The 27,317-nt window shown below is 30.1% G+C and overlaps 1 protein-coding gene across 1 annotated transcript; it reads right to left on the bottom strand.

The window, feature by feature from the left end:
- Positions 1 to 302: 302 nt before the first annotated feature.
- Positions 303 to 2,870, bottom strand: LOC127260171 (subtilisin-like protease SBT1.1). The gene has a single exon (XM_051287873.1). The coding sequence runs from the start codon at positions 2,754 to 2,756 to the stop codon at positions 471 to 473; it is 2,286 nt and encodes a 761-aa protein (XP_051143830.1). The 5' UTR covers positions 2,757 to 2,870; the 3' UTR covers positions 303 to 470.
- Between the last annotated feature and the right edge of the window lie 24,447 nt (positions 2,871 to 27,317).

The following is a 27,317-nucleotide window of genomic DNA, read 5'->3' as shown; positions in this document are numbered from 1 at the left end:
CCCACAAAAACACCTAATATTGAAGTATTATTACAATCCAATACATGAAAACAACTTACGAGATGTTGTGTACATTGTATCAAGATGCTGATTTATAGAAGATGAAATGTTGACTATCGAAGTATCGTATTTGATGCAGATCGTTTTTTAATAATGAATAATTGATTTTACTCGCGTCCCTCAATTTCATCTATTAATATTGTTGAAAGAGTTTTAGGTATTTTTCTACGTGAGAAGGCGAAGGAGAATGAAAGCATAAATTAGTTAAAAAAATTTAAAATTACTATTAAACTTCTAAAAATTAATACAAGCCTTAAGCATTAAAAATTGTAATAACATGGTTAAACGAGCATCATGCACCTAATCCCAACCCGATAAATAAAGTGCAAATAATGGAAGATTCCTGAAACTGCAGAATCAATAACATGTAACCGTTCAAATTGGAAACCCTAATCCTCTCTCTCTCTCTCTCACTGGTTCACCCAACTCACTGCAACGGGGCTCCTTACAGAGTGATGCTCCGAAACCCAAACTATCGAACCGAATGAAAATTTGCTCGAAACAACCCCGGTCCGCGCATCAAACCTCACACCATAGCTCAGCTTCTCTCCCAATTTCCTGAATTTAAGAACTGCAGGCTTAACTTCGATCGACACTCCTTCAGGTTCCTCCACTTTCACTGCATAACTGCTCACAGGAATCCCCACGTTCGTCACTGTTCTTCTGTACGTTTTTACAGAATTCGGTTTGCTCGCATTAAACACGACAGCGAACGACGGGTAGTTCAAATCGCCGGGCTGAAGATCGGAGCCCTTAGGGCAGGCGAAATTCCCGCCGGCGAACAGCGCAATCTGCGATGAATTGTAGCTCAGGCTGCACAGGTAGAGAAGATAATCCGACCCGTCTATGTCGTACACCAGACCCGGATCCGACGCCTTTTCCGGATCCACATGCCCCGACCCGATTGAGAATGGGGTCGCAGATTTGGGCCCGGCGGCGTCGGGTATGGGGGAGTTTTTTGAATCCTTGGTGTAAGCTGTTGTCATTAGGGCGGACTTGATCGCCGCCGGCGACCAGTTCTTGTGGCGTGACCTGAGCAGCGCCGCCAGGCCGCTGACGTGGGGGCACGACATGGAGGTGCCGGAGACGATGTTGAAAAGTCCGCGTCTTTTGTCCGTCGGGATCTCCGACGGGCTGATGTTCGGCGGCCATGCTGCCAGTATGTTCACCCCCGGCGCCGTGACGTCCGGCTTGATGATCTCCGGAGCGATCCGGCTCGGGCCGCGCGATGAAAACGCCGCCACGACCGGCGCCGGATTGTTGTACACTGTTCCGTCGAACTTTATTCCGGCGGTGGCGTTGGCTGTCTGGTTTAAGTATAGTTTGAGTGCCCTGGCTGCCGTGGCGCCGATCGCCGCCGCCGGGAGGACATGCGGATCGGCAAATAGCTCGTCGCCTTGGTTGTCATTGTTCGCCAGGATCATGGCGGCGCCGCCGGCTTTCTTCACTTCCTCCCCCTTCGCTACCCTGCCGTTAATTCCCCTGTCGCAAATGACAATCTTACCCCTGACTAATTCCGGCGACAGCGAGTTTCCGACACAGAAACGGGCGGCGGCGGTGCCGCCCTCGGCGTACGCCAATAGAAGCGGCCTAGTCGGCCGGCCAACGTACAACGACGCACCGACGAAAGACTGGCCATTTCCGAGCCGGATTTCGGCCGGAAAAGTCCGGTCCGTATAGCTCGCAGCGACCGTCATCATCCACGGCGCGATGTTCGTGACAGTCGATTCGGTCGGGCCGGAGTTCCCGGCAGAGAACGTGACGAAGATGCCCCTTTTAACCGCGCCAAATGCCGCGATCGCCAATTTATCCGCGTCAAACGATTTCGCCGTGCCGCCTAAGGATAGGGACAGGACATCGACGCCGTCCTTGACGGCGCGGTCGACGGCAGCCAATATGTCGGAGCTCGCGCAGCCCAACCGGTAACAAGCCTTGTACGCGGCGATCCTCGCCGTAGGCCTCATTCCGGCTGCCGATCCTTTCGCCAGATCAAAAAGATTCGCGCCGCTCACGAAATTGCCCCCGGCCGTCGAGGCCGTGTGCGTCCCGTGCCCGGAAGAGTCCCGGGGCGATCTGTAATCCAACGTCTCGTTTATCCGTCCGGCTATCGACTCGTACCCTTTGAAGAAGGCCCTCGCGCCGACGAGCTTCTGGTTACACGTAAAATTCGCGCCGCGCTGACATTTGCCTTTCCATCGGGAAGGGTCGTGCGGCGGGGCACCCGACGCTCCGAAGCTCGGGTGCTCGGGCCATATCCCGGTGTCGACGACGCCGATAATGACGTCGGAAGCGAGATTCTCCGGCTCCCACAAGCCCCGGCCTTTTTGTAGCCCGAGGAAACGCGGCGAATGGGTCGTGTGTAGGGTGAGGAGTTCGTCCTCAGTGGCCGAGAGAAAGCCATCGACGGTTTTAAGGCGTTGGAGGTTTTGATCGGAGAGTTTTGCGGAGAAGCCGGTGAAGGCATTTTCGTAGACGTAAAGAAGCTCGGGAGGTTCGGCCGGCAGCCGGCGGTTATCGGCGGCGACGGATCGGAGGAGGGAGTGATACAATGTGTTGGGAGGTCCGGGAGCGGGGTCCAGAGATCGAATCTTGTTCACGTCCATGTGCACGATGTATGGGTTTGAGTCGGAGTTCTTGGCAGCTGAAGCGCGGAGAAAGAGTAGGAGGAGGAGCATTGGCATTGGCAACACGGCCATGTTGGCAACACGGCTTTCGACTAGTGCAGGAAGAGTTCTTCTGTGACTATGACTGTGAGTAGCTGCTGCTACGTTGTTGTCTGAAAAATCATGTCAGCACCCGACAGAGATTTGTTTTTGCATTGCCTTGATGTGCCACGCCATGCTTGAAATTTATAGAGGACAAATGGGTAATGAGTAAGGGTGTGCTCTTTTGCATTTATTATTATTATTATTATTATTATTATTATTATTATTATTATTGTGATTATTATGTTTTTAAATGGTATTAGAAGAAAGTTGTTAGTTGAGGTTATATTTTATAGAAAAATGATTAATGAATATGTTGTTTTAAAAGTTATTTAAATAAAAAACAAATAGAATTGAAGATTACAAAATGAGTCTAAAATTGTGTTTGGTTTAATAGTAAGGTAAGGAAAATTAAGGTTGTGTTGTTTGGTGGATTTTAATACATATTTTTACTATTTAATTTTTTTAAAAAAATATATCAAATCAAATAATTACATTTTTATTATATTATATTATAAATTTAATTTACATTTAAAATATCACATCAATATTTATTTATATCACTTCAATCAATTATTCAAATTCAATTTTTTAGTATTTATAAATCCAAACCAAAACCTCAAACCTAGAAACAAGCACACCCTAGTTGTTTTATTTTGATTTGAAATTAAGGTGTTAGATTTGAGTTTGAATTTAAATAATATTTCAATGTAATATTTTTATAAAAAAATAATATATTTTCAATCGTATATAACCAAACACACCCCAAATTGCCATGTGTGTTTGATTGAAAAGAAAGAGAAGAATGAAAATAATATTTTTTGTATTCCGTGCAGAAGAAGAAGAAAAAAAAAATTATAAATAAGATAATTTTTTAATTACATTTTTATATTACTCCCTCCGTCCACAAGCTAAAGTTCTATTTTCCTATTTGAAATATGCAACAATTATTGTCCTCTTTCTACTTTTATATACAAAATTTACTCTTTTACCCTTACTTTATTTACTCTTTGATTTCTATACACAAGATTAAGGACAAATTTGTCATTTTATAACAAAAACTCTAATTGTCTAAAAATACGTATAAATATCAAATAGGATATTAAAAAATAGATAAACGAAGTATTAGAATATAAAATTGTTTTTTGTGTTTTTTTAATGGTAAGAACTCAATGTAGTTGGTTATGAACACAAAGGCTTAAATAAGTTGAAAATTATAGGGGTGTGTTTGTTTTGGCGTTTTAATTTGAAGAAAATATTTTAATGTGAAACATAAGAAGTTGTGAGGATATTATAAAAATAATTAGTGAGTATTAGTATAATTTTTTGAGAGAAAGTATTAAAAAAAGTTTAGAAAAGAAACAAATCATATAAATTTCCAAAATAAAATAAATACCATAAATGTAATATACTATCTTCCACATATATCTTAACATATATTATAAATGAATAAAAATAAGAATAAAATTACATCATAGAAGTTCGAATTAATATTTCATTACAGTATTTTAAATCTACAAACCAAATCTGACATATTGTGATGAATTTTACAAACAAATATAAACGAGTTTTAAATAAAATATTGAACAATGAATATATATAATTTTTTTTGCCCATTAATAATAAATATAAATATAAATCTCAAAATAAAAATATTTTATTATTTCGTATAAGAATTCCAAAATTAATTTACAAATAATAAATATATTTATTCTATAGCTAGTACATTTTCTTACCACTCTAAAATAAACAAAAGCCCATCAATATGATGATATGATTGTCCACATAGAGTATGGGCCACTGTGCTCATCATCTATATTCTCTTCTTCCCTTTGCTTCAACTCAAAGCCATCATCATAGTTCTCAAGGGAATATTGCAAAAAATATCACACACGTATACCCCATTATCATTTTTGTCCTGTATTTATCTCGCTGACAAAATGTATTTCACATGTTTGCAAAAATCGTTATTTCTATTCTTTTGCAATATTCTCTAGTTCTCAATATATATACATATTGGTTGTGTTATTTTAGGATTTTATTTGTTATCAAGATACATTTTTATTTTTAATAAAAATATACTTCTACAAAATATATGTTTTATTATTGTTATCAAGATACATTTTTATTTTTAGTAAAAGTATATTTGTACAAAATATATATATTTTACTATTGTTATTAAGATACATTTTTATTTTTAGTAAAAGTATACTTGTACAAAATATATGTTTATTTAAGTTGGATATGAATTTTAATAAATATAATATTTATATTAATTAATTGTGATATAAATTAATAATATGTTGAAAAAGAAACGTATGAATGAGTTAATAAGATCATCAAATCTTGATAGATTGATTGTATAATTAGTTGTAATGGGAGTGGTTTTTAACAAGAAATTGACGGCCGAAAACATTTTCATTTCTCTTTTGTTTAAATCAGAAAAATGAAACTAATAAATAAATTATTTTTATTTCTCTCGCATATCTAAAAAATAGAAATAAATTATTTTCATTTCTTTGTTTTATACTATTTAGTTTTTATAATATTTATATTTAATTTATTATTTAAATATTTAATTTTTATGATTTTTTAAAAATTTATACTAAAATATAATCTTACAAAAATATCATATACTCCTATAATTTATAAAAATAAAAATAAAAAAATCACCAAAAATATTTATTCATGAATTCTCATTCGTTAAAATTTTCTTTTGTTCGATTAATCATTTATTCTTATTCGATCAATTCAAATAACTGTATTTTTTTTATACATTTCTCAACCGAATTCTTTATTTTACTAAACTATGAGAATTAATTCTCATTCTCTGCTTAATTTTCTGCAATTTCATTCTCCATTTGTCTGTAATTCTATCTTCGGTATCAAACGGCCTTAGATGTAATATTGAATAATATTAATTTAAAAAAAAAGTGTGAAAATTCTTTGTTATAACTTATAAATAAAAAAAGTATACTTATTTCTTTTATTTACAAACAAACAAGAAAAACCGACATAAGTTTGATGGATAAAATAAATAATAGTATTTATTTTTCACAAAATATCTAAAAACAAAATAACAAAACTAAAGATTTTAATAATACTTCTACAATTTCCAATAGCTTGCTACAAAACCCTCCGAAAAATTTAAATACTAAAAATACACATCTTGAATTTAAACTTTTGAGAGAATTTTGTTGTTAGTTATTAAGAATTGTAAAAATATTTAGAGGGTATTGGGATGTTGTTTGGGTGATATAATTAGGATCTGTTTACTTTTGGATTTTTTACCATAATTTTACTATTTCAACTTTTCTTTCTTTTCGAAAATATCAAATCAAACATCTATTATTTATTTATTATATTATACTAAAATTTTATTTTACATTCAAAATATCACATTAATACATATTTATATCCCATCAAATAACTATCTCAATTCAAAATATTACTATTTAAAACCAAAATTCAAAATTAAAATATTACAAGTAAACACATCCATATTTTGCACATAATAATAATAATAATAATAATAATAATCCCTTCAAGATCAAGATGACCTAGGGGTGAGCATTCGGATTTTCGGTTCGGATTTGCAAAATCCGAATCGATCGAAAAATTCGAAATTTTTGAAAAAACCAATCCGAACCGAACCGAAATAACCGAAATTCGAAATCCGAAAATCCGTAATCCGAACTAAACCAAAAAATCCAAAATTCTAAATATTTTTATTATTTTTTTAAATTCTTTTATATTTTATTATTATTTTATAATATTAAATATATATAATGTATAAAAATTAAATATATTAAAATATAATTAATAAATTTGAGTTTTTTATATTAAAATATAATATTTTCTAATAAAATATTAAATATATAATAAAAATATATTAAAATATTATATTTCGGATTTCGGATTGGTTCGGCTTTTAACTATACCGATCTGATCTGATCCGAAAATCCAAAATTTGTTAAAAATTCAATCCGATCCAATTCGAAAATCCAAAAAATCCGAACCAAATTTTAAATTTCGGTTTGGTTCGAATTGAATTTTCGAATTTCGGATATTTTGCTCACCCCCTAAGGTGACCCTTTTAGTTAAGGATTCAGAATCTTAGTTAATATAGAATAATAAATTATTAATAATAAGTTATAATATTATTTTATTATTTTCTATATTAGTAATGTTGTTAGTATTTTATTATTTTTGTTATACAATAATTATTTTCACTTATACATTTTTAATTATTTACTAATTATATCTCGAAAAAATTCTCGTGTCTACAGTAAAATGAACACGGTAGCCAGGACGGTGGGAATAATATTTAAAAAATAAGAAAATAAACAAAAAACAGAAAACAAATAGAGCCCTATGCTATATTCTCTTTAACATTATTTTTCAATTACGATTTAAAACAATAATAATAAAAAATACAAAATATTTTGTACAAAAGTTAAAAAGTAAAAAAACTTCAAATATACATTATAAAAAGTAAAAAAATTGAATATTCAATCTATTTTATATTATTGACACAATTTTCCATAGCACACACAAAAAATCATTTTATCTGAAAACGCTAGATGAACGGAGACTATATGTTTATTTTGAATTTGTTCTATATTATTTACTACTTCCTCAGTCTCATATTTATCTATTCATTTACTTTTTGTACGGAATTTTAGAAATATTAGTATTATATTGGGATATAGTCGAAATAAAAGTAAAAATATTAAACTAACCTTATTAGTATTGTATGATATAAAAGTAATGACATTTGTGTAATATATTGTAAATTAGAAGGATACTTTATTATGGGACGGACCAAAATAAAAAAATGGATAAATTGTTAAGGGACGGAGGAAGTATAACTCTCACAAATTGCTATAAAAATATATTTCATACGTCCAAACAATGTGTATTAATTTATTTTTTGTACGTAAATTGAAATATAGTAACATTATATATGTGATGAATAATGTTTAATACTATGCGATCTTATATTCCCTAAGTTCCTTATCTATTTATTTGTTTGTTTTATACACGGAGTTTTAAGAATATTAATATAATATTAGGATGTAGTAGAAAGGTAAAAAAAATTAAACTAATTTTATTAGTATTGTATGATACAAATGTAATGGTATTTGTGTAATATATTGTAAATTTGTAAAGATATTTATTTATATATAATATTAAATATATAGTACAGTTACTAAAAATGAAATAAATAATTTGTTATGTAGGACAAATCAAAATGAAAAAAATGAATAGTTTATTAATAGGCAGATAGAGTAAAACAATCCAAAATGATAAGATAAATGCATTAATATTAGATAGAGAAAATGCTATAATTTTCTCTTATAAATATCATAAGATATATTTTTATTTATATTAAATATTATAAATATTCTATTTTCAACTCAGTAATTTCATCCACGAATGACAATAGTCCTGCCCCGACGCCGGTGCTAATGGGGTGGATTTGAATTTGAAATTTTATGTTCGGAGCGTATTATGAGTTTTAAAAAATTAAATTTGGGCGAATTCGAACGAGTTACAGATTTGCTATAAACTTGCCTCAAACCCGGTCTTGTTCCAAACTCGATTAAATAATAGTTTTAAAAATTAATATTATATATTTCTATAGTTATTCATATTATTTAAATATATAATCTTTCATCTTTTTCGTTTTCATTATCTTTTATTTTTTAAAATTTTCACATTTTCAATATATTTATCTTTTATCTCACTTTTTTTTTTAATTATCGCATGATACACCACTACGGTTGAAAATATATTATCCATGTTGTGATTGGGATTTTTAAATTTTAAATATTTAATACTTTTATTATCTTATATTAAATGTCCCATAAAAATAATACTTTATATCCATCAAATTTATTTTTACTTTTTTTTTTGTCCGCCTGTTTAATTTATCTAATTCCTTTTCATTCAATATTTATTTATAATAAATACCACTAACTTTATTACATTTTATGTATTCATTCTCTTTAATTACTAACTATATTTTCAAAAATACCTTAAACTATCTTACTAATTTTTTTTTCTACTTCTTCAATAAAATATATATATGTTTTTTCCATTCCCATGCTGAGCCGAAATGGGCTAAATATTGCGAACGGAGAGAATATATTTTATTAAAAAAAGCAGATTTTTGGGTTAGTCCCGAATCCAAAGGATTTAAGGCACGGGCAAATTTTGGGCCGGAGCCGAGGCAAGCGGGGCGGTTTTTAAGGCTTAAAATTTTTTGGCATTGTGGGTTCTGGGCCTACAAAACCTGTCATGAATCCGTCATGTTGTCATGCCTAGTTTTAACGTCGTAAATTATGAATTATACAACCAAAATTATCATAAAGTAGTGTAATAATTTGGGGTGTGTTTATTAAGATTATATATATAATATAAATAATAATTTGGTGTAGTAAATTAATCGCATTTTAAATTTCATAATTTATAATTTATTTTAATTTTAATATATTATTATTTGTATTATACAATAATTATTTTTACTAATATATTTTTTAATTATTTAATACTAATTATACCCTTAGTTATATTCTCGTATCTATAGAAAATCTGAAAAACTAAGGTTGGGCGGACGGAGTTAATTTTATGTGAGTAGTGATGTTTTTTTTTTAAGAAAAAAAAATATATATATAAATAAAAAAATTTATAATATGTGTTTCAATATTTTAAATACTATATCTCAATACAATATATATTTTATGAATATCATTTTGTAGAAAATAAAATTTTATATAATAACAACAAATAAAAAATATAGTTATCTCTTTATAATTAATATAAGTTGATTTTATAAAAAAAAATCGAAAAATATAAATATAAAAAGAATATATCTTTATTTAGAAAATAAATAAAAATAGTGGTGTTTTGAAATTGATTTATAGAGGAGAGAGATAGGAATAGAAATTTTTTAAGTGAGTCATACATGATGTATAATCTTATATGCTATGAATTAATTAAATTGAGTTATATTTGTTAAATATGTCTTAAATGAATATAATTTACTAAAAATAAAAACGTATAAAGTGATATAGAACAAAGTAAAATGGAAAACATACGTGACAAATGAAGTATAAATTTTTATGTTAGTCTCTCCGTTCTGGAAGAAAAAAGTCATTTATTTTTTGCACGTAAATTTTTTAATATTAGTATTATATTGGTATGTAGTACAAATTAATAAAAAAAAAATACAAATATACCCCTATTTGTATAGTATAATATAAAAATAATGACATTTGTGTAATAAATTTTAAATTATAAGAGTATTTATTATGCTATGTAGCTAATATAATTACTAAATTAGAAAACGACATCCTTGTTTTGAAACGGACAAAAATGAAAAATATTACCCTTCTTTTGAGACAGAAGTAGTGAAGAAAGTAGTGCAAAACATTTGCATGACACACATGGAAGCTGTGGTGATAAGTAAGTTTGATGTCCAGGACCACACTTTTGATCCTGGAGCTACGATAGATTGGAGGTCTCAACAAACTATCTAACAAACTGTTATTGTTAGTGTGGATTTGTAGATATAGAACCTTTGTTGTATATTCGTACTATTTATATGTAACTAGGAGAATACCTTTATTTCTTTGTGAATATAGAAAATAATTTACAGCAGAAGAATTCATCTGTCTTCATCCCTCTCTAAACTTTTATTTTCATCCCTCTCTAAAATTTTATTTTCATGGTATCAGAGCAACCTCTGCTCCTGGAACTGTGATGTTCATTTTCCATGGCTGATGACTCAAGCTCTGCTGGCTCAGATATTGGTGACACTAGCAACATCAATCCCCATCTAACATTATGGTCAACCTACTTACTTGGTTCAGAGGAACACCTAGGTATGGCACTCACGACAGTGCCATTGAATGCCTCCAACTATTTATCTTGGAGCTTTAATATCAAAACGTCGCTGATGGCAAAAACCAAGTTGGGCTATGTAGACGGCACTCTTCCCAGGCCTGCCGAAGGGTCAGTTGAGTTTGATTCATGGAGGGCCTGTGATGTTATGATTCATTCATGGTTCCGGAACTCAATCTCCACTAAGTTACATTGAGGTTTCGTGTATGTCTCACCTGCAAGAGACTTGTCGTTACGCGCAAAAGAGAAGTTTGACCAATCTAACGGTGTCCTCATTTATCAACTCAAATGTGATATTTCTGCCCTAAGACAAGGTACTGATTCCTTAATTTTTTACTACACAAAATTGCAAAAATTAGTTGATGAACTTAAGGTAATTGAACCTGGAGTAAAGTGTAAATGTGGTATGTGTTGATGTAATGTCAATGGTCTTCTGACTGAGATGCATGATAGGGACTATCTAATTAAATTCCTTACTGGTCTTAATGAAATTTACCAATTTATCAAGAATCAGATATTGATGATGGACCCTTTGCCATCGGTTAGTAAGGTTTTCTCCATGATTCTGCAAGTTGAGAAGTAGAACAACAGGCCTGACTCTGTCGACATGAAAGCCTTCAACATAGTTCAACAAAACACTTCTCAATACATTTCTGCCACTGGAAGAAAATTATTTGATAAGAAGAAAACTCAGTTGGACAAGAGAAATCTAATATGTGATATATATAAAAGGAAAAGGCATTTGAGGGACACATGCTTTAAGATTCATGGTGTGCCTGAATGGTTTAAAGAGATGCAAGAGAAGAAGAAAATGCAAGTGAATATGACAACTACTATTGAGAAAGGCAACACCACTAGAGAAGGTACTCATTCCCCAAAGGACCTTTAATAATTGATTTTTGAGTTAAGGAAAATGATGAACTCAATTCCTGAAAGTCCAGTTGCCTTCGTTAAACTAGAACTGGAATATGCTTACCTGCTAGAACAATCATATACCTTGGGTTTATTGGTTCTGTTCCCATCACCTCTTCCATTACATTGTATAATGTTTACTTCCTGTCTCACTCTAAATTTAACCTCATCTATATGAGCTGCCTTGCTCATGATTCTAAGCTAACCATAAATTTCTGCTCTAATAAATGTGTTTTTTGGGGCCAGAGTTCTGATGAAGTTCTTGGAATAGCCTTGCAGAAGGAGCATCTCTATATCTTCACAGGATCCTACCACTCTCTCTATGTTCCTAAGTTCACAAAGATGAGCTTTGGCATTTAAGACTCGGCCATCCTAGTGTTGAAGTGTTATCTCATTTACCTTTCGAGTCTCCAAATAAACTTAGTCCTTGTGATGATTGCCACAAGGCTAAGCAACATAGACTTCTCTTTAATAACAGTCTATCACAGTCTGAATTTTCCTTTCAACTTGTCCACATAGACATTTGGGGGTCTTATAAAGTTCCTACATTAAGCAATTGTCATTACTTTCTCACTATTGTTGATGACTACTCAAGGAGTGTGTGGACCTATCTCTTACCTTGAAAAGCCAACTTATCTCACATAATTGAGTCATTTTTTTTTATCATGATACAAAATTAGTTCAATAAAACCGTTAAAAACACATGATCTGATAATGAAGCCGAATTCTTGAGTGGAAATTGTCAGCTGTTGTTTCAAAGGCTTGAAATTAGTCACCAACTCTCCTGTCCTTATACTCCCTAATAAAATGGGAGAGTAGAAATGAAGTATAGACACCTGCTGCAAATAACCCGAACCCTTCTCTTCTAAGCCAGCCTACCACAACATTTTTGGGGGGAAGCCCTCTTACATGCAACCTTCCTAATAAACAGGTTGCCCACTCCTCAACTGGAAATCCCCTTATGAACTCCTCTTTTCCAAACCACCATCTTATCAAGAAATAAAAATATTTGGTTGTCTGCGTTATGCCACAAACTTATCCCCAAACAAATCCAAACTTGATCTAAGAGCTCACAAGTGCATCTATCTTGGACATTCCCCCAACCAAAAAGCTCATAAAGTGTATAACCTTGAAACCTCCACCCTGTTTACCTCTAGGGATGTTCACTTTTACGAAAAGGTGTTTCCTTACGCAGGGCTGTCACAAGAACATCAAAAGGACTCTGCTCAATCTCCATCTAATTCTGGTACTTCTCCATCTCTTCCTGCAATTTTTTCAGATTCTTATAATGTTGAATCACATGTCCTGCCGCAGAGTTCGCCACGTCTAGAGCCCCTATCAAATAACCAACCTTTCTCTCTTTCTCAAACCTTTGACCAAACAATTCCAGCCCCCTTCAAGAACCTTCACTCACAGATAATCTCTCTAATATCTCTCCTCAATTCTTACCTCCTATCTCTCCAAATCCCTCCAAGCCACATGGAACCAGAGAAAAACCCAAATATCTTCAGGACTATTTCCTTGGCTCTATGCTCTCATATTCCCCCTCTTTTGATGCTCAATGTGGCATGATGCACTTAATGTCCTCTACCCCCTTACCTCCTGGAGGAAAACTCACTCATGATCAAGGTAGTGAGTTGGGCAAACCTGATCACTTTAGACGACTTGTTGGTAGATTGATCTATTTAATAATGTCTCGAAAAGACATTATGTATGTTGTTCAACAGTTATCTCAATTTATGTCTAGGCCTACTACATATCATCTGAAAGTTGCCCAACATCTTCTCTGTTATCTCAAATGTACCTTGTCATTCCAATTGCTCTAAAGATACAATTCTGCCCTGACCCTATCAATATACTCAGATGCAGACTAGGGTAGTTGTTTATCTTCTAGAAAATCCATCACTTGCTTTTTCATTTTCCTTGGCACTTCTTTAATTTCTTGGAATTATAAGAAACAGTCTACTGTCGCCAAACCATCCGCTGAAGCAGAGTATCACGCAATTGCTCAAACAATCACAGAGCTACTTTGGATTTCTTATATTTTCCGTGATTTCAAACTTGATGTGTCACTTCCTATTGAGATCTTCAGTGATAACTTATCTGCTATACACATGATACATAATCCAGTTCATCACGAGTGCACAAAATATATTGATATAAACTACCATTTCATCTGTGATCATTATGCGAAGGGTTTCATCAATCCAATCAATATCCCTTCCAAAGATCATATTGTGGATCTGTTCTCAAAGTCACTACTGAGCCTTTCTCCTTTCGAGTTTCTACGTTGCAAACTTCACTTGGGTGATTACCTAGTGAAGTTTGAGGGGGGGTATATTGAAGAAAGTAGTGCAAAACATCTGCAAGGCAGTTGGCACACATGGAAGTTGTGGTGAATAAGTTTGATGTCCAGGACCACACATTTGATCCTGAAACTACTATAGATTGGAGGTCCCAACAAACTATCTAGCAAACTCTGTTATTGTTAGTGTGGATTTGTAGATATAGAATCTTTATTGTATATTCATACTCGTTGTATATAACTAGGAGAATACCTTTTTTTTATGAATATAGAAAAGAATTTACAGCAAAAGAATTCATTTGTCCTCCTCCCCCACTAAGGGTTTATTTTCAAGAGAGAATATTAACGTTTCATTGTTAAATGATACCCTTATCACATGATAAATTTGTTGAAATACTGAATCAATATATAAATCCGTTGTATTAATTTATTGAGGTATAAATTTTTATTGGACTATATTATACTCTTTATGTTTCACATAAAATGTCCATTTTTTTTTTATTTTCTTTCATCTCACATAATTTATTATTTTTTTTGAAAAAAAATTGATTATACACTTAATCACATTTTAAATTTTATAATTTATAATTTTTTTAATCTTAATTATTTTATTTAGCTATCTCAATATATATTTATTTTTATTATACAATAGTTACTTTTAGTTATACACTTTTAATTACTTATTAATTAAACTTTATCTAAATTATTTTATTTAAGTAATACAAATAAAATACTCCCTCTGTCTCATAAAGAAGTATCCATTTGCTTTTTGCACGTAATTTTAGAAATATTTGTATTATATTGGGATATAGTAGAAATAAAGTAGAAATGACTAAAATAACCTTATTAGTATGTGTGATATAAAGGTAATGACATTTGTGTAATATATTGTAAGTTGTAAGGGTATTTGTAATGTTAGGTAGATAGTACAATTACTAAAAAAGAAAATAAATATTTTATTATGAGATGGACTAAAATGGAAAAATAGATATTTTGTTACGAGACTGAGTAAGTATCTGAAATAAAGAGAGTAAGCATATTGAATAAAATAATTGTAATATAAATATAGGTTTTTTTTAATAATAAATTGAATATAATAATATTTTATAAGATAAAATAATTTATTTTATAAAAATATAAATAATTGCATTAAAAGAATTTGAAAGTAAACATAACATATACTAAGCGATAAAAATATTTTTTTAACCATGAAAAATATTCCGTTTGTTCCCACTTTGCTATGTTTACTTTTAGCACTATTTTTTACAGTATAATTTTGGCAATTATTTAACAAAATTGTATTTATGTTTTTTGTTTTGAGTGATTTTATAAATTATAAATAGAAAAGTAAATTATAATAAATATACTAAACTATAATATATACTAAATTTAATAAATATTCTTTTCGTCCCCAAAATTATACTATTATTCTTTTTCTACCCCGTTAAATTATGCACAATATAGTAAATAATTTTATTCACTATCAATTTTAGTATTTTTGTTTTAACAAATAATAATTACTTTTTAACTAATTTTCTATTTACCCTATTATTTTTTATTAATTAAATTTAATATTAAAATATCATTATTTTTTAATATTTGTGTATAATTAAATATCTAAATAATTTAGCCGACCAAATATGTAGTTATAATTTTGAAGTATCAACTTCTATAAAATTTTACAGTTGAGCATAGGATCCATCTGGCAATTCTTTTTCATCTTTCTTGTCGTGGAAACATGACATTATGTTTTCTTGTGGTAAGAAACACATCATTGTATGGATAACTATAATTGCATGGACCAAAAGAATTTAATATAATTTTTTTTTTTATATTATTGATACAATCTTTTATATTTAACATATAAAATATAATTATCAAAAAAATATAAAATGAATGCACACATATTTTATTATACAAACATTGTTATTTCTAAATACAAATCAGCTTAAACTTGAATATCACGAGCCAGGGACAAAACTACACTAGGGCTTGGGAGGTCAATTGACTCCCCAAAGCCAAATTTTTTATGATTTTTTTAGTATTAAAAATATTAATTTTTATGTATTTATATACAATTTGCCCTCATAACTATCTAAATTCATATATAATTCTGTTATTATTATTTATTTAAATTTATTAGCTAAATATTAAACAAATTATAACATTTTGCCCTCCCCGAAATTTAGATGTTAATCTCGTCACTGTCACCAGCGACCTAGACCTATTGACATGTGCCAATGGGCGGACATATGCTAAAGAAACACATATACTATTCTAACTGACCAAGAAAGCGTCTATAAGTACCCGATGGCAAGGACATATTCAATATTTTTGACATGCAATTTATTGGAGAATTATTTGAAAATCACCACTTTCCGTTTCTTGTACTTTTTTTTTTGTATTTAATTACATAACGTAGAATATTCTCAAGTGTTTGAGTTATAAACAATCAAGCTCGAGCTTTCATCCGAATTTTACTAGATTGTTAATTTGTTCACAATTAACAATTACTCCCTCCGTCCCAAACAAGGTGCAATATTTACTTTTGATACGAATTTTTAGGTGGGTAGTATTAAGTAGGATAATTTAGAAATTAGGTGATGTGATGAAAAGAGAAATATTTATTTTATTTTTTTATTTGGATAATGTGAGGGGATAAAATGTGGGGTAGAGATTAAGTATAATTAATTATTTCCTATGTTGAAAATGTCAGGGTGTTTGAAACATACCAAAAAGAAAATGTTGCACCTTGTTTGGGACGGAAGGAGTATTTATTACTCCCTCCGTCCCAGATACCATGTCAACGTTGCTGTTTCTGTCCGTCCCACATACCATGTCACTTTCTTTTTAGGAAAATGATTACACACTTTAATTTCATTTTAAATTTTTTAATTTTAATAAACTAATTAGTTATCTTAATCTTAATTTATAATTATTTATATTATAGGATAATTATTTTCACTAATACATTTTTAATTATCTACTAATTACACTCCTTCTAAAAGACTCTGTCTACAGTATAACAGACACGGTATTTCAAACCAAAATGGAAGCAACATGATTGTAAGAAGTCTAACATTCCGTAATTTAGGTCAAGTTGGTAGATATCTGCTTTATGGAATTAGCAACCCAAATTTGGTTTCGTAAGGTGTGTGCGCGCCAAAAGAAATAAAAAATAAAAAAATAAATCCAATATTTTGAAAAAATAATCAATTAAAATTATAATTAGAGTGTTGTTTGATAATTAACTTATTTGACAATTTTTAATTTATTGAATAGTTCGAACAATTATTTTAAGAGGGTGTTTGGCTATATATATTACTCCCTCCATCCCAAACATCCTGTAACATTTCTTTTTTGGTACGTCTCAAACACCCTACAATATTTTCAAAATAGGAAATAATTAATTATACTTAATCTCTACCCCACACTTTATCTCCTCACATCATCTAAATAAAAAAATAAAATATATATTTCTCTTTCCATCACATCACCTAATTTCTAAATTATCCTACTTAATACTACCCACCTAAAAACTCGTGCCAAAACCAAATATTTCACCATGTTTGAGACGGAGAGAGTATTTTTTTAAACAATTTTTAGCTTATTCGATAGCTTTTAGGTTTTTGACTAATAAAAAATTTATAGTATTTGGTAAATAAATTTTTTGAAACAATTTATTGAACTCTAAAAACTAATTTTTAAAAAACTATTTTATCGAGTGTTTCATAAAAATAATTTCACTCTAATTATATTTATTTCATATTTGCCTTTAACTTATTAATTATTTTCTTTACCCATATTAATATATTTTATCTATTATTTTGTCTTTATGATCAATTGCGATTTTATTTTCTAAATCCCAAGCAATTAAAATTATTAATTATTTTATCTGTATATATATATATATTAATTTATTAAATTAAAGACCAAATATATATATTATTCTTTTATTTTTTTCTAATATAAATTTATATTAAAATTGAGTAAAATAGATTAAATTTATTGAACATCATAATAATAAATTAATTGTTAATTGAAATAATTAAAATATACACACTAAAAATTTGTTCTTTTATAATATTTTATATTATTTTCAATAAATAATTTATCATATTTTTCAAAAAAATTATATCTCCTCCAATTTACGAAGGAAACATTCCCCCAAATTTACAAAGGAAGCGTTCTTAAATTTGGCGGAGGAAGTATTATTTCCTTTTACAAATTTAAAAATATAAAAATAAATATATCAATAATACTTTTAAAACTTTTGAATAATTAATAAAAAAATTTATTATGATTTCTAAACTTCAAATAATACAATTAAATATTTTAAAAATAAAATATAAATATCTTCAATTGTTATTTCATGTATAAATAATTAATATTAAATAATTATTTTTATCAAACACTTTAATACTAACAACTAATTAAGTAAACTAGTCAAATCACATAACAAATAATTGAACCATCTAATATTTAAAAGCAACTAATTGCCATTTTGTAAATTAACATTTTAAAAGAGTTTAATGAACTCTAAAAACTAATTTCTAAAACGTTAGTATTTATTAACAGTATTTTTGTTATGACTCATATTTACTTTTTTTTTTAATGACGTAGGAATTCGCAATCGCTACCGAAAGTATGACTCATATTTACTTATTTGTATGTGTCATGCATTTATGTTGCCAAGTCATCAATTATAATAACTAATATCAATGTAATTTGACTATATATATATGCCATAAGAAAGGAGAAAGAAGACTACTTTTACTCTCTCTCTCTCGTGTCCACCTCCACCTCTTCCTTCACTCCCCCCCTCTCTCTCTCTCTATATTATATATATTCGTACTTTATTACAAATCTACATATACTCTTTATTGTTATATATTATTATTAGTAGTAGTATTTTCATATTTTGTTATATATTATATAACATGTCATTAGCACGAGGCTTTGCCGAGGAAGTGCATCCAAAGATAGCGTATTTTTTTGTTATATTTTAGGTTACTCGAAAGGTTGCGGAGTTTCTGGTAAGTTTATTTGCTTTCTTTTAAAAATGTCTAATATAACAAAATTTGAATTTCCCCCACTGGAAATTACCGGAAATAATTATATGTTGTGGGTAATGGATGTCGAGATGCACCTCGAATCCATCGGGCTTTCGAAAACAATACTTAGTGAAAATGAATACACAAATCAAGAACGTGCAAAGGCAATAATTTTCTTACGTCATCATATTGACGAAGCCCTGAAAATGGAATATTTAATGGTGAAAGATCCATTTGAATTATGGACAAATTTGAAAGATCGGTTTGGACACTTGAAATCTGTGATATTACCAAAAGCGAAACACGCATGGCAATACTTGCGTTTGCAAGATTTTAAAACAGTTGCCGATTATAATTCCATGATGTTCAAAATTACGTCCCAGTTAAGATTTTGTGGAGAAAATATTTCTAATAGGAATATGTTGGAAAAAACATTTACCACGTTTCATGCCTCTAATATAGTTTTATAACAACAATATCGAGAAAAGGGTTTTAATAAATATTGTGATCTTATTACTTGTCTACTTGTTGCTGAACAAAATAATGAATTATTATTAAAAAATCACGAATTGATGCCAACTGGTGCAAGTCCATTCCCTGAAGTGAATGCGACTTAGTGTTTAAATAATATGCCTAGATTCTACCGCGGACGAGGTCGCGGACAAGGCAGTGGACGTGGATTTAGTCGTGGACGTGGAATGAGTCGTAGACGTGGAGCCGACTGTGGACGAGGTCGTGGCAGGTCTGTTTCGCATTACTACCGTCAGGGATATTTTGATGAGTAGGAATCAAATAGGCCTATGAAGCAGCCTCAAAATGATGTTGGTTAGAGTTCAAAGAAAAACAGAATAAATGTGATCGTTACGGAATGACAGGACATTGGTTCAGAAATTGTCTTCCAATTCTTATTTCGTTGAGCTGTACCAAAATTCTCTGAAACAAAAAGATAATGTGCCTGAAGAAGTTAAAGCACCGGAAAATGTCAATCCCCCAGAAATTAATTTTTCAGAGAACGTTACTAGTGGAAGTAGGTGATAAGTGTAATGATAATACGCAGCTAGATGTATCTGATTTTCTAGTACACCCTGAAGGTGGGTACTATGAAAATCCCGGAAATGCGATATAAATGCATATAGATATGTGTATATATTTTTGTAACACATGTAGTTTTTGCTCCCTATTTTTTGTAATGATATGACAGCTATGTATTTTCTCCAAATTTTTTATATATTTATTCTTATATTTCTCCCAGAAGAAGAAATATGAATATTGAGCACGTTATAATGAATAATATGGAAGACAGTTCATGTCTCATTGATAGTGCATCAACGCACACCATTTTGAAATATAAGAAATATTTCACCAGCCTGAAGTTGGGAAAAATTGAGGTGAATACCATAAGTGTTGTGCGAAGTTAATTGAAGGCTCTGGAAGAGCGATAATGTTTCTCCCCGAAGGAGTAAAACTTGATATCCAAAATTCACTATATTCTAGTAAATCTCAAAGAAATTTGTTGAGTTTTAATGATATTCGCATAAATGGATATTATATTAAGACATCAAGTGAGACAAATAATGAATTTTTTTTAATTACAAAATTCATTGATGGACATAAATATATATTAGAAAAATTGTCTTCATTGTCTTCCGAATTATGTTGCACAAAGATTAATGTGGTTGAAACATATATGGTAGACCAAAAGTCTACAGATTTTATGATTTGGCATGACCGGTTTGGACATCCCGGTAATACTATGATGAGACGAATTATTGAAAATACCAATGGCCATAACTTGAAAGATTAAAAGATACTAAATACAAATGAGTTTATATGTGTTGCTTGCTCAAAATGGAAGTTAATAACTAGACCATCACCAGCAAAAGTGGGGATAGAATCCCCTTCATTTTTAGAACGAATTCAGGTGATATATGTGGGCCTGTAGATCCACCATGCGGACCATTTCGATATTTTATGGTACTTATCGATGCATCTACTAGATGGTCGTATGTGTGTTTATTATCCACCCGTAATTTGGCATTTGCGAGGTTGCTTGCTCAAATAATTAATTACGAGCTCAGTTTCCAGATCACCCAATAAAGAAAATTCGTCTTAATAATGCTGGTGAATTTTCATCTAAGATATTTGATGATTATTGCATGTCTATTGGAATTGACCTTGAACATCTTGTACCTCATGTACATACTCAAAATGGTCTAGCTGAATCACTTATAAAAAGGCTGCAATTAATTGCAAGACCTATGTTAATGAAATCCAAACTTCCCGTATCTGCTTGGGGATATACAATTATGCATGCAGCAACACTGATAAAATTAAGACCGACAAGCTATCATAGCTACTCCCTAGTACAATTAGTGTACAATGAAAAGCCTAATATTTCACATTTGAGAACTTTTGGGTGCACGGTTTATGTGCCAATTGCACCGCCCCAACGTACAAAAATGGGCCCCCAACGGAGATTGGGAATATATGTCGGGTACGAATCACCATCTATCATTAAATATTTTGAACCATTAACTGGTGATTCGTTTACGGCTCGTCTTGCTGATTGTCATTTTGACGAGTCGCATTTCCCGACATTAGGGGGAGAAACTGATCAACTGAAAAAGGAAATTACTTGGAAAATACCATTTAGTTTTCTTGATCCTTGTACAAGTTAAAGTGAATAAGAGGTACAAAGAATTTTACATTTGTAGCGAATAGCAAATCAGTTGCCTGATGCTTTTTGTGACGCTAGCAGGGTCACTAGATCTTATATAGCTGCAGAAAATATGCCTACTAAAATTTTTATTCTTGGAGACAAAATATAAAGTGCTAATAAATCAAATGTACGGCTAAAGCGTGGCAGACCTATAGGTTCCAAAGATAAAAATCCTCGAAAGAAAAGATGAACAAATGAAAGGGTTGATGATTTGAATGTTAATCAATCTGGTCGTATGCGGTATAATCGTCTCAGTGAATCATTATTGAAAGAGGGATATGCCAATGATTCTATTTGTCCGTGTGTTTTTATAAAGAAAAATGGGAGAAATTTTGTAATAATAGATGTCTATGTAGATGACTTGAATTTAATTGGATCCCCTGGAGAGGTCTAAGAAGCTATTGAATATTTGAAAATGGAGTTTGAAATTAAAGATTTTTGGAAAACGAAGTTCTGTCTTGGTCTACAAATTGAACATTTGAAAAATGGGATTTTGATACATCAATCTGCATATACCCAGAAGGTATTGAAACGATTTGCAATTGATAAAGCACATTCATTGAGTACTCCAATGGTCGTTAGAACTCTCGATCCTATTAAAGATCCTTTTAGACCAAAAGAGGAGAATGAGGAAGCACTTGGTCCTGAAGTACCATATTTAAGTGCTATTGGTGCACTAATGTATCTGGCTAACAGTACTAGATCAGATATAGCGTTTTCTGTAAATTTATTGGCCAGATTTAGTGCGATGTCAACACAACGACATTTGAGAGGAATCAAACATATTTTTCGTTATCTCCAAAGATCTATTGATCTTGGTCTATTATATCCAAAAGGATCTTGACATGAATTGATTGGATATGCAGATGCTGGGTATCTTTCTGACCTGCATAAAGCCAAGTCTCAGACTGGTTATATGTTTACTTGTGGCAGTACAGTGGTATATTGGAGATCTACTAAACAAACATTAACCGCCACATCTTCAAATCATGCAGAAATAATAGCAATTCATGAAGCCAGTAGAGAGTGTGTTTGGCTAAGATCAATGATTCACCATATTTTACAGAATTGTGGTTTGAAATTTAAAAATGATAATCCTCCTACTATTTTGTACGAAGATAATGCAACTTGTATAGCGCAACTGAAATAATGATATATCAAAGGAGATAGAACGAAACATATTTCACCGAAAATTTTCTTTACTCATAATCTCCAGAAAAATGGTGAAATAAATGTGCAGCAGATTCGATCATACCAAAATTTAGCAGACTTGTTAACCAAGCTTTACCGAACGCAACGTTCGAGAAATTGGTAAAGATCATTGGGATGCGTCGGTTGCAAAATTTCAAATGATGTCCACATTAGGGGGAGCGATATTTCAAGTGATGTCCACATCAAGCGAAGTATTTTTAATGCATGAATGACGTACTCTTTTTCCTTAACTAGGATTTTTGTCTTATTGAGTTTTTTCCTAGTAAGGTTTTAACGAGGCGTATTCATTGCAATAAAATGACACATAAGGGAGAGTGTTATGACTCATATTTACTTATTTGTATGTGTCATGCATTTATGTTGTCAAGTCATCAATTATAATGACTAATATCAATGTAATTTGGTTATATATATGCCATAAGAAATGAGAAAGAAGACTACTTTTACTCTTTCTCATGTGTCCACCTCCACATCTTCGTTCACTCTCCCTCTCTCTATATTACATATATATATTCGTATTTTATTACAAATCTACATATATTACAATATCTATATTATTATATTATTATTATTAGTAGTATTTTCATATTTTGTTATATATTATATAGTATTTTTTATTTTTTTTTATTTTTAATTTTTCTTTGTACACTCATTCACGCATATATGTTAATATATTTTCTTATTATATTATTTATTAGCTATATGTTAATATATACATTTTTTTGTTATGCTAATATATTTTCTTATTATATTATTTATTAGCTATATGTTAATATATACACTTTTTTGTTATGTTAATATAGTTTCTTCTAATAAATTATATATTTATTTTTATAAATTTAACATAATTAAAAAATATTATTTATATGTAATATTTAATTTTGTTGAAATAAATGCAAAATAGAAATATTAATATTTTTATATTATATACATATTTATCACATAAAATAAATATATTATAATAAACGCAAGTTTATTAAAGAATTTATTATTATTTTTTATATAATTTATAATGAAAAATAATGTTCATATTTTTTTAATAAAAATATATTAATTTCTTTATAAAATATTTTAAAAATAACAAAAGTAAATATTTTAATAATATTTTTCATAATTTTTAATAAATTAATAATCAAAATTCTAAAAATTCTACACACAAAAAGAACAATACTAAATATTTTAAAGATAAAATATAAAATATCATTAATTATTATTTTATGTATAAATCGTTAAAAATAAATCGATATTTTTACCAAACACTTAAAAGAACAAAAAATTAATATATTAAATTAACCAAATTCGCTAATCAAATAAATTAATAGCTAATTGAAAACATCCCTTCTAATTTAAAATTAGGTGTTTTAGACATGAAACTATGGGCAAGTTCACCCGTCTTGAAAATTTTTACACATTTTTTATTAATATTATAAAATAATATAATACATATACACATCAATATATAATATCAATATACTTTTCAAAAAATAAAAATATAAATTTAATATAAATATTATTTTTTATATTATCAATATATATTTTTTCATATCTAACATAAAAATAGATAAGCCTGCGTAATTAGCTATTAGCTTGGTGAAATAACTGTTTGATATAGTTGTGTAAAATGATAATTAATGATATTTATATATTATTTTTTAAAATATTTAATTATGTTTATTTTAGTTTAAAATTTTTTAGAGTTTTTTTTATTAATTTTTGAAAATTATAAAATATATAAATATTTTTTTTATTTTTTAATTTGAGAAAAATATTTTAATTTTTTTTAAAAAAATAATTTTTTATTAAAATTATGTAAAATGTAAAATAATAACTTATTCGTATATATTTTTTTATTATGTTAATTTAAATTGTTTATTAATTTTTAATATAAATTTATATAATAAATATATATAAATTAATTAATCATATTTATCTTTTTTATTTGATTTATTTTGATATATTTATATATTTTACAAATAGAATAATTTATAAATTTACAAACGAAATAAACCAAATTATATTTAAATTTACAAAAGAAAATTATAATTTAATAAATTAAATATATTTAAATAATTAATAAATACTCCAATAAAAATATATTTGTATACATGAAATAAATTATTTGTTTTTAAGGGTTAATAAGGAATAAGTAAAATTAAAGTGAAAAAATTATTTTAAAATGCTGGGTAAATTAGTTTTTTCAAAAATTAATTTTTTGAGTAAAAAAATCTCTTTAAAAAAACTAATTTACCAAACACGTAAATTAGCTTATTGAATAATTAAACATATAAAAGCAATTTTCCAAACACCCTATATCTAAACATACCTTATATATAATGAATCAAATGGTAAATTACATTATTTCATGTGGTTTATTTAATATATATATAGATTTTTTTTTTTATTTTCTTTATTTTTCTAATATATGTTTTACTTATCTTATTTAACGTCTATTTGGATTGATTTAAAAAAAATAAGTAAAAGGATAATCCAAAAGCAAAAACAGTTTGATTTTGTGTTTAGATGAATTATTATAAAATAAAAATCTATTTGAATTTTATAGAGTTGAAAGTGCTGTTAAAACTATTCAAAATGGCATACTGCCGATATAATTTTATTTTGTTATAAAAAATTATAATTTTACTTTTACATTTTATTAATTATATTTAATGATTTAAAATTAAAGTATAAAAATATTTTTTAAAATTTTGGTTATTTCTATTTTAAAATATTAATTTAAGGATAATATATAAATTAAAAATAAAATTACAATATAAGATTAAATTATTTGTATCTTACAATTTATTTTAAAATTTATAAATTATATTTAATAGTTTTAGTATAATTAAAAAGTTAGTTACTCCTATTTGAATTTGATATCTCAATTATAATTTTAAATTTTTATTAAAATAATATATATTATTTTATTATTATTATTTTATAACGCGAGAATCTGCAAGACCTACTCGACAAACGCGTTCTGGGTAAATTCCGGCTGGACCTAATACCCTGCAAATTAGGCCGGACAAGTTAAATAACACTAGACTAACCATGTGTGGCGGCCGAACCTAATACTCTGCAAATTAGATCCGACAAAATAAGTCACACTAGACGGACCATATGTAACAAATGAACCTCGAGGTGTCGGGGATTTAAAACTATAACTTCACTGTCACAAGTTCATCCTCACACCGATTATCATTATTATTAGGGGATAAATGTCATGTTAAATTTAAATGGCTTTCTCACCTAAGACTTAAAACAGTTAGAAATAAACATCATTTATTAATTTATTTATTGTTGTAAATTTATATCCCAAAATCTTTTGAATTATAGAATAACACATCGTAAACAAAATTAAGACAATGAATTGGCAGAAACAAAATCGGAACAAACTCAAAACAAATTAAATACGGAAAAGAAATTAGAAGTAAAAATAGTAAAGCATAGCTAAATCTACATTCTGGAATTGTAAATCAAACCAAACAAACATGCCTTGATTTGAGCAATTGAATTTAACCAAATTGGAGCCAAAACTCCCTGCTCGAGTTCTGGAATTGAAATCTGGGAAAATCGATCGACGGATGAACTGAACCAGTTGGCGGCGGCGACTTCTTCTCCAATCATCTTCTCAGACGGACAGAAAACAGACCCACAGCTCCTGAACATATCGGCTCCCGAATAGCTCGATCGACGATTCTTCGACGAACAGCGATCCTCCCGTAGACAGCAGCGGCGAACTCCGGCTATCTCCTCCGACCAACAGCAGCAGCGGCTGGAACTCCTCCCGGGCAGCTCCGGTCAAGTTCGATATCCTTCGAACAGCCCGGATTCTTCCCCAATCGGATAGCTCGGCATCTCCACGGTTCCTCTTCTTTTCGATTGGACCCGAGGACTTTCTCCTTCATCGAAACAGCTTCAATTAGCTCCGATCTTCTTTGATATTTCACCGCCGTTATGGACTCCATATTTTGGCTCAATGGTGCAAATGGTTGCGTTAGGTAACTACGCCGCCACAAGGTTAGATGTCGTCTCTTCATTCTAAGCCTCGACATCTACCAAAATCAGCAATTGAAAGTGTTTTACTCTCACCGGAATTCTCTTGCTTTCTTCTCTCTCCCTCTCTAATATATATCGGTTTCACTTTGAAACTAACTTACTCAACAAACCCCCAAAGCCAAATTTTATATCTATCATGGTTCACGGTCGCGGATTGCTCCTGCTCCTACGGTTACGTCGTGGTGTATCTGTCGCGTCGGTCTATACAATTTTTTTATATAAAAATTACTTCCTCCGTCCCACATACTGTGTCCGCTAAACGCTGTATTTTAGAAGTGGTGTAATTAGTAGATAATTAAGAATATATTAGTGAAAATAATTATCTTATAATATAAATAATTATAAATTAAGATTAAGATAACTAATTAGTTTAATTAAAATTTAAA

The sequence above is a fragment of the Andrographis paniculata genome, unplaced genomic scaffold (assembly GCF_009805555.1).
Source record: "Andrographis paniculata isolate CXL003 unplaced genomic scaffold, ASM980555v1 Contig15END, whole genome shotgun sequence".
Lineage (NCBI taxonomy): Eukaryota > Viridiplantae > Streptophyta > Magnoliopsida > Lamiales > Acanthaceae > Andrographis > Andrographis paniculata.
This window is presented reverse-complemented; position numbering and strand designations above follow the sequence as displayed.

Bases quoted from the DNA above. Each gene is read 5' to 3' on its own strand.
- LOC127260171 (XM_051287873.1), bottom strand. From the start codon at position 2,756: ATGGCCGTGTTGCCAATGCCAATGCTCCTCCTCCTACTCTTTCTCCGC.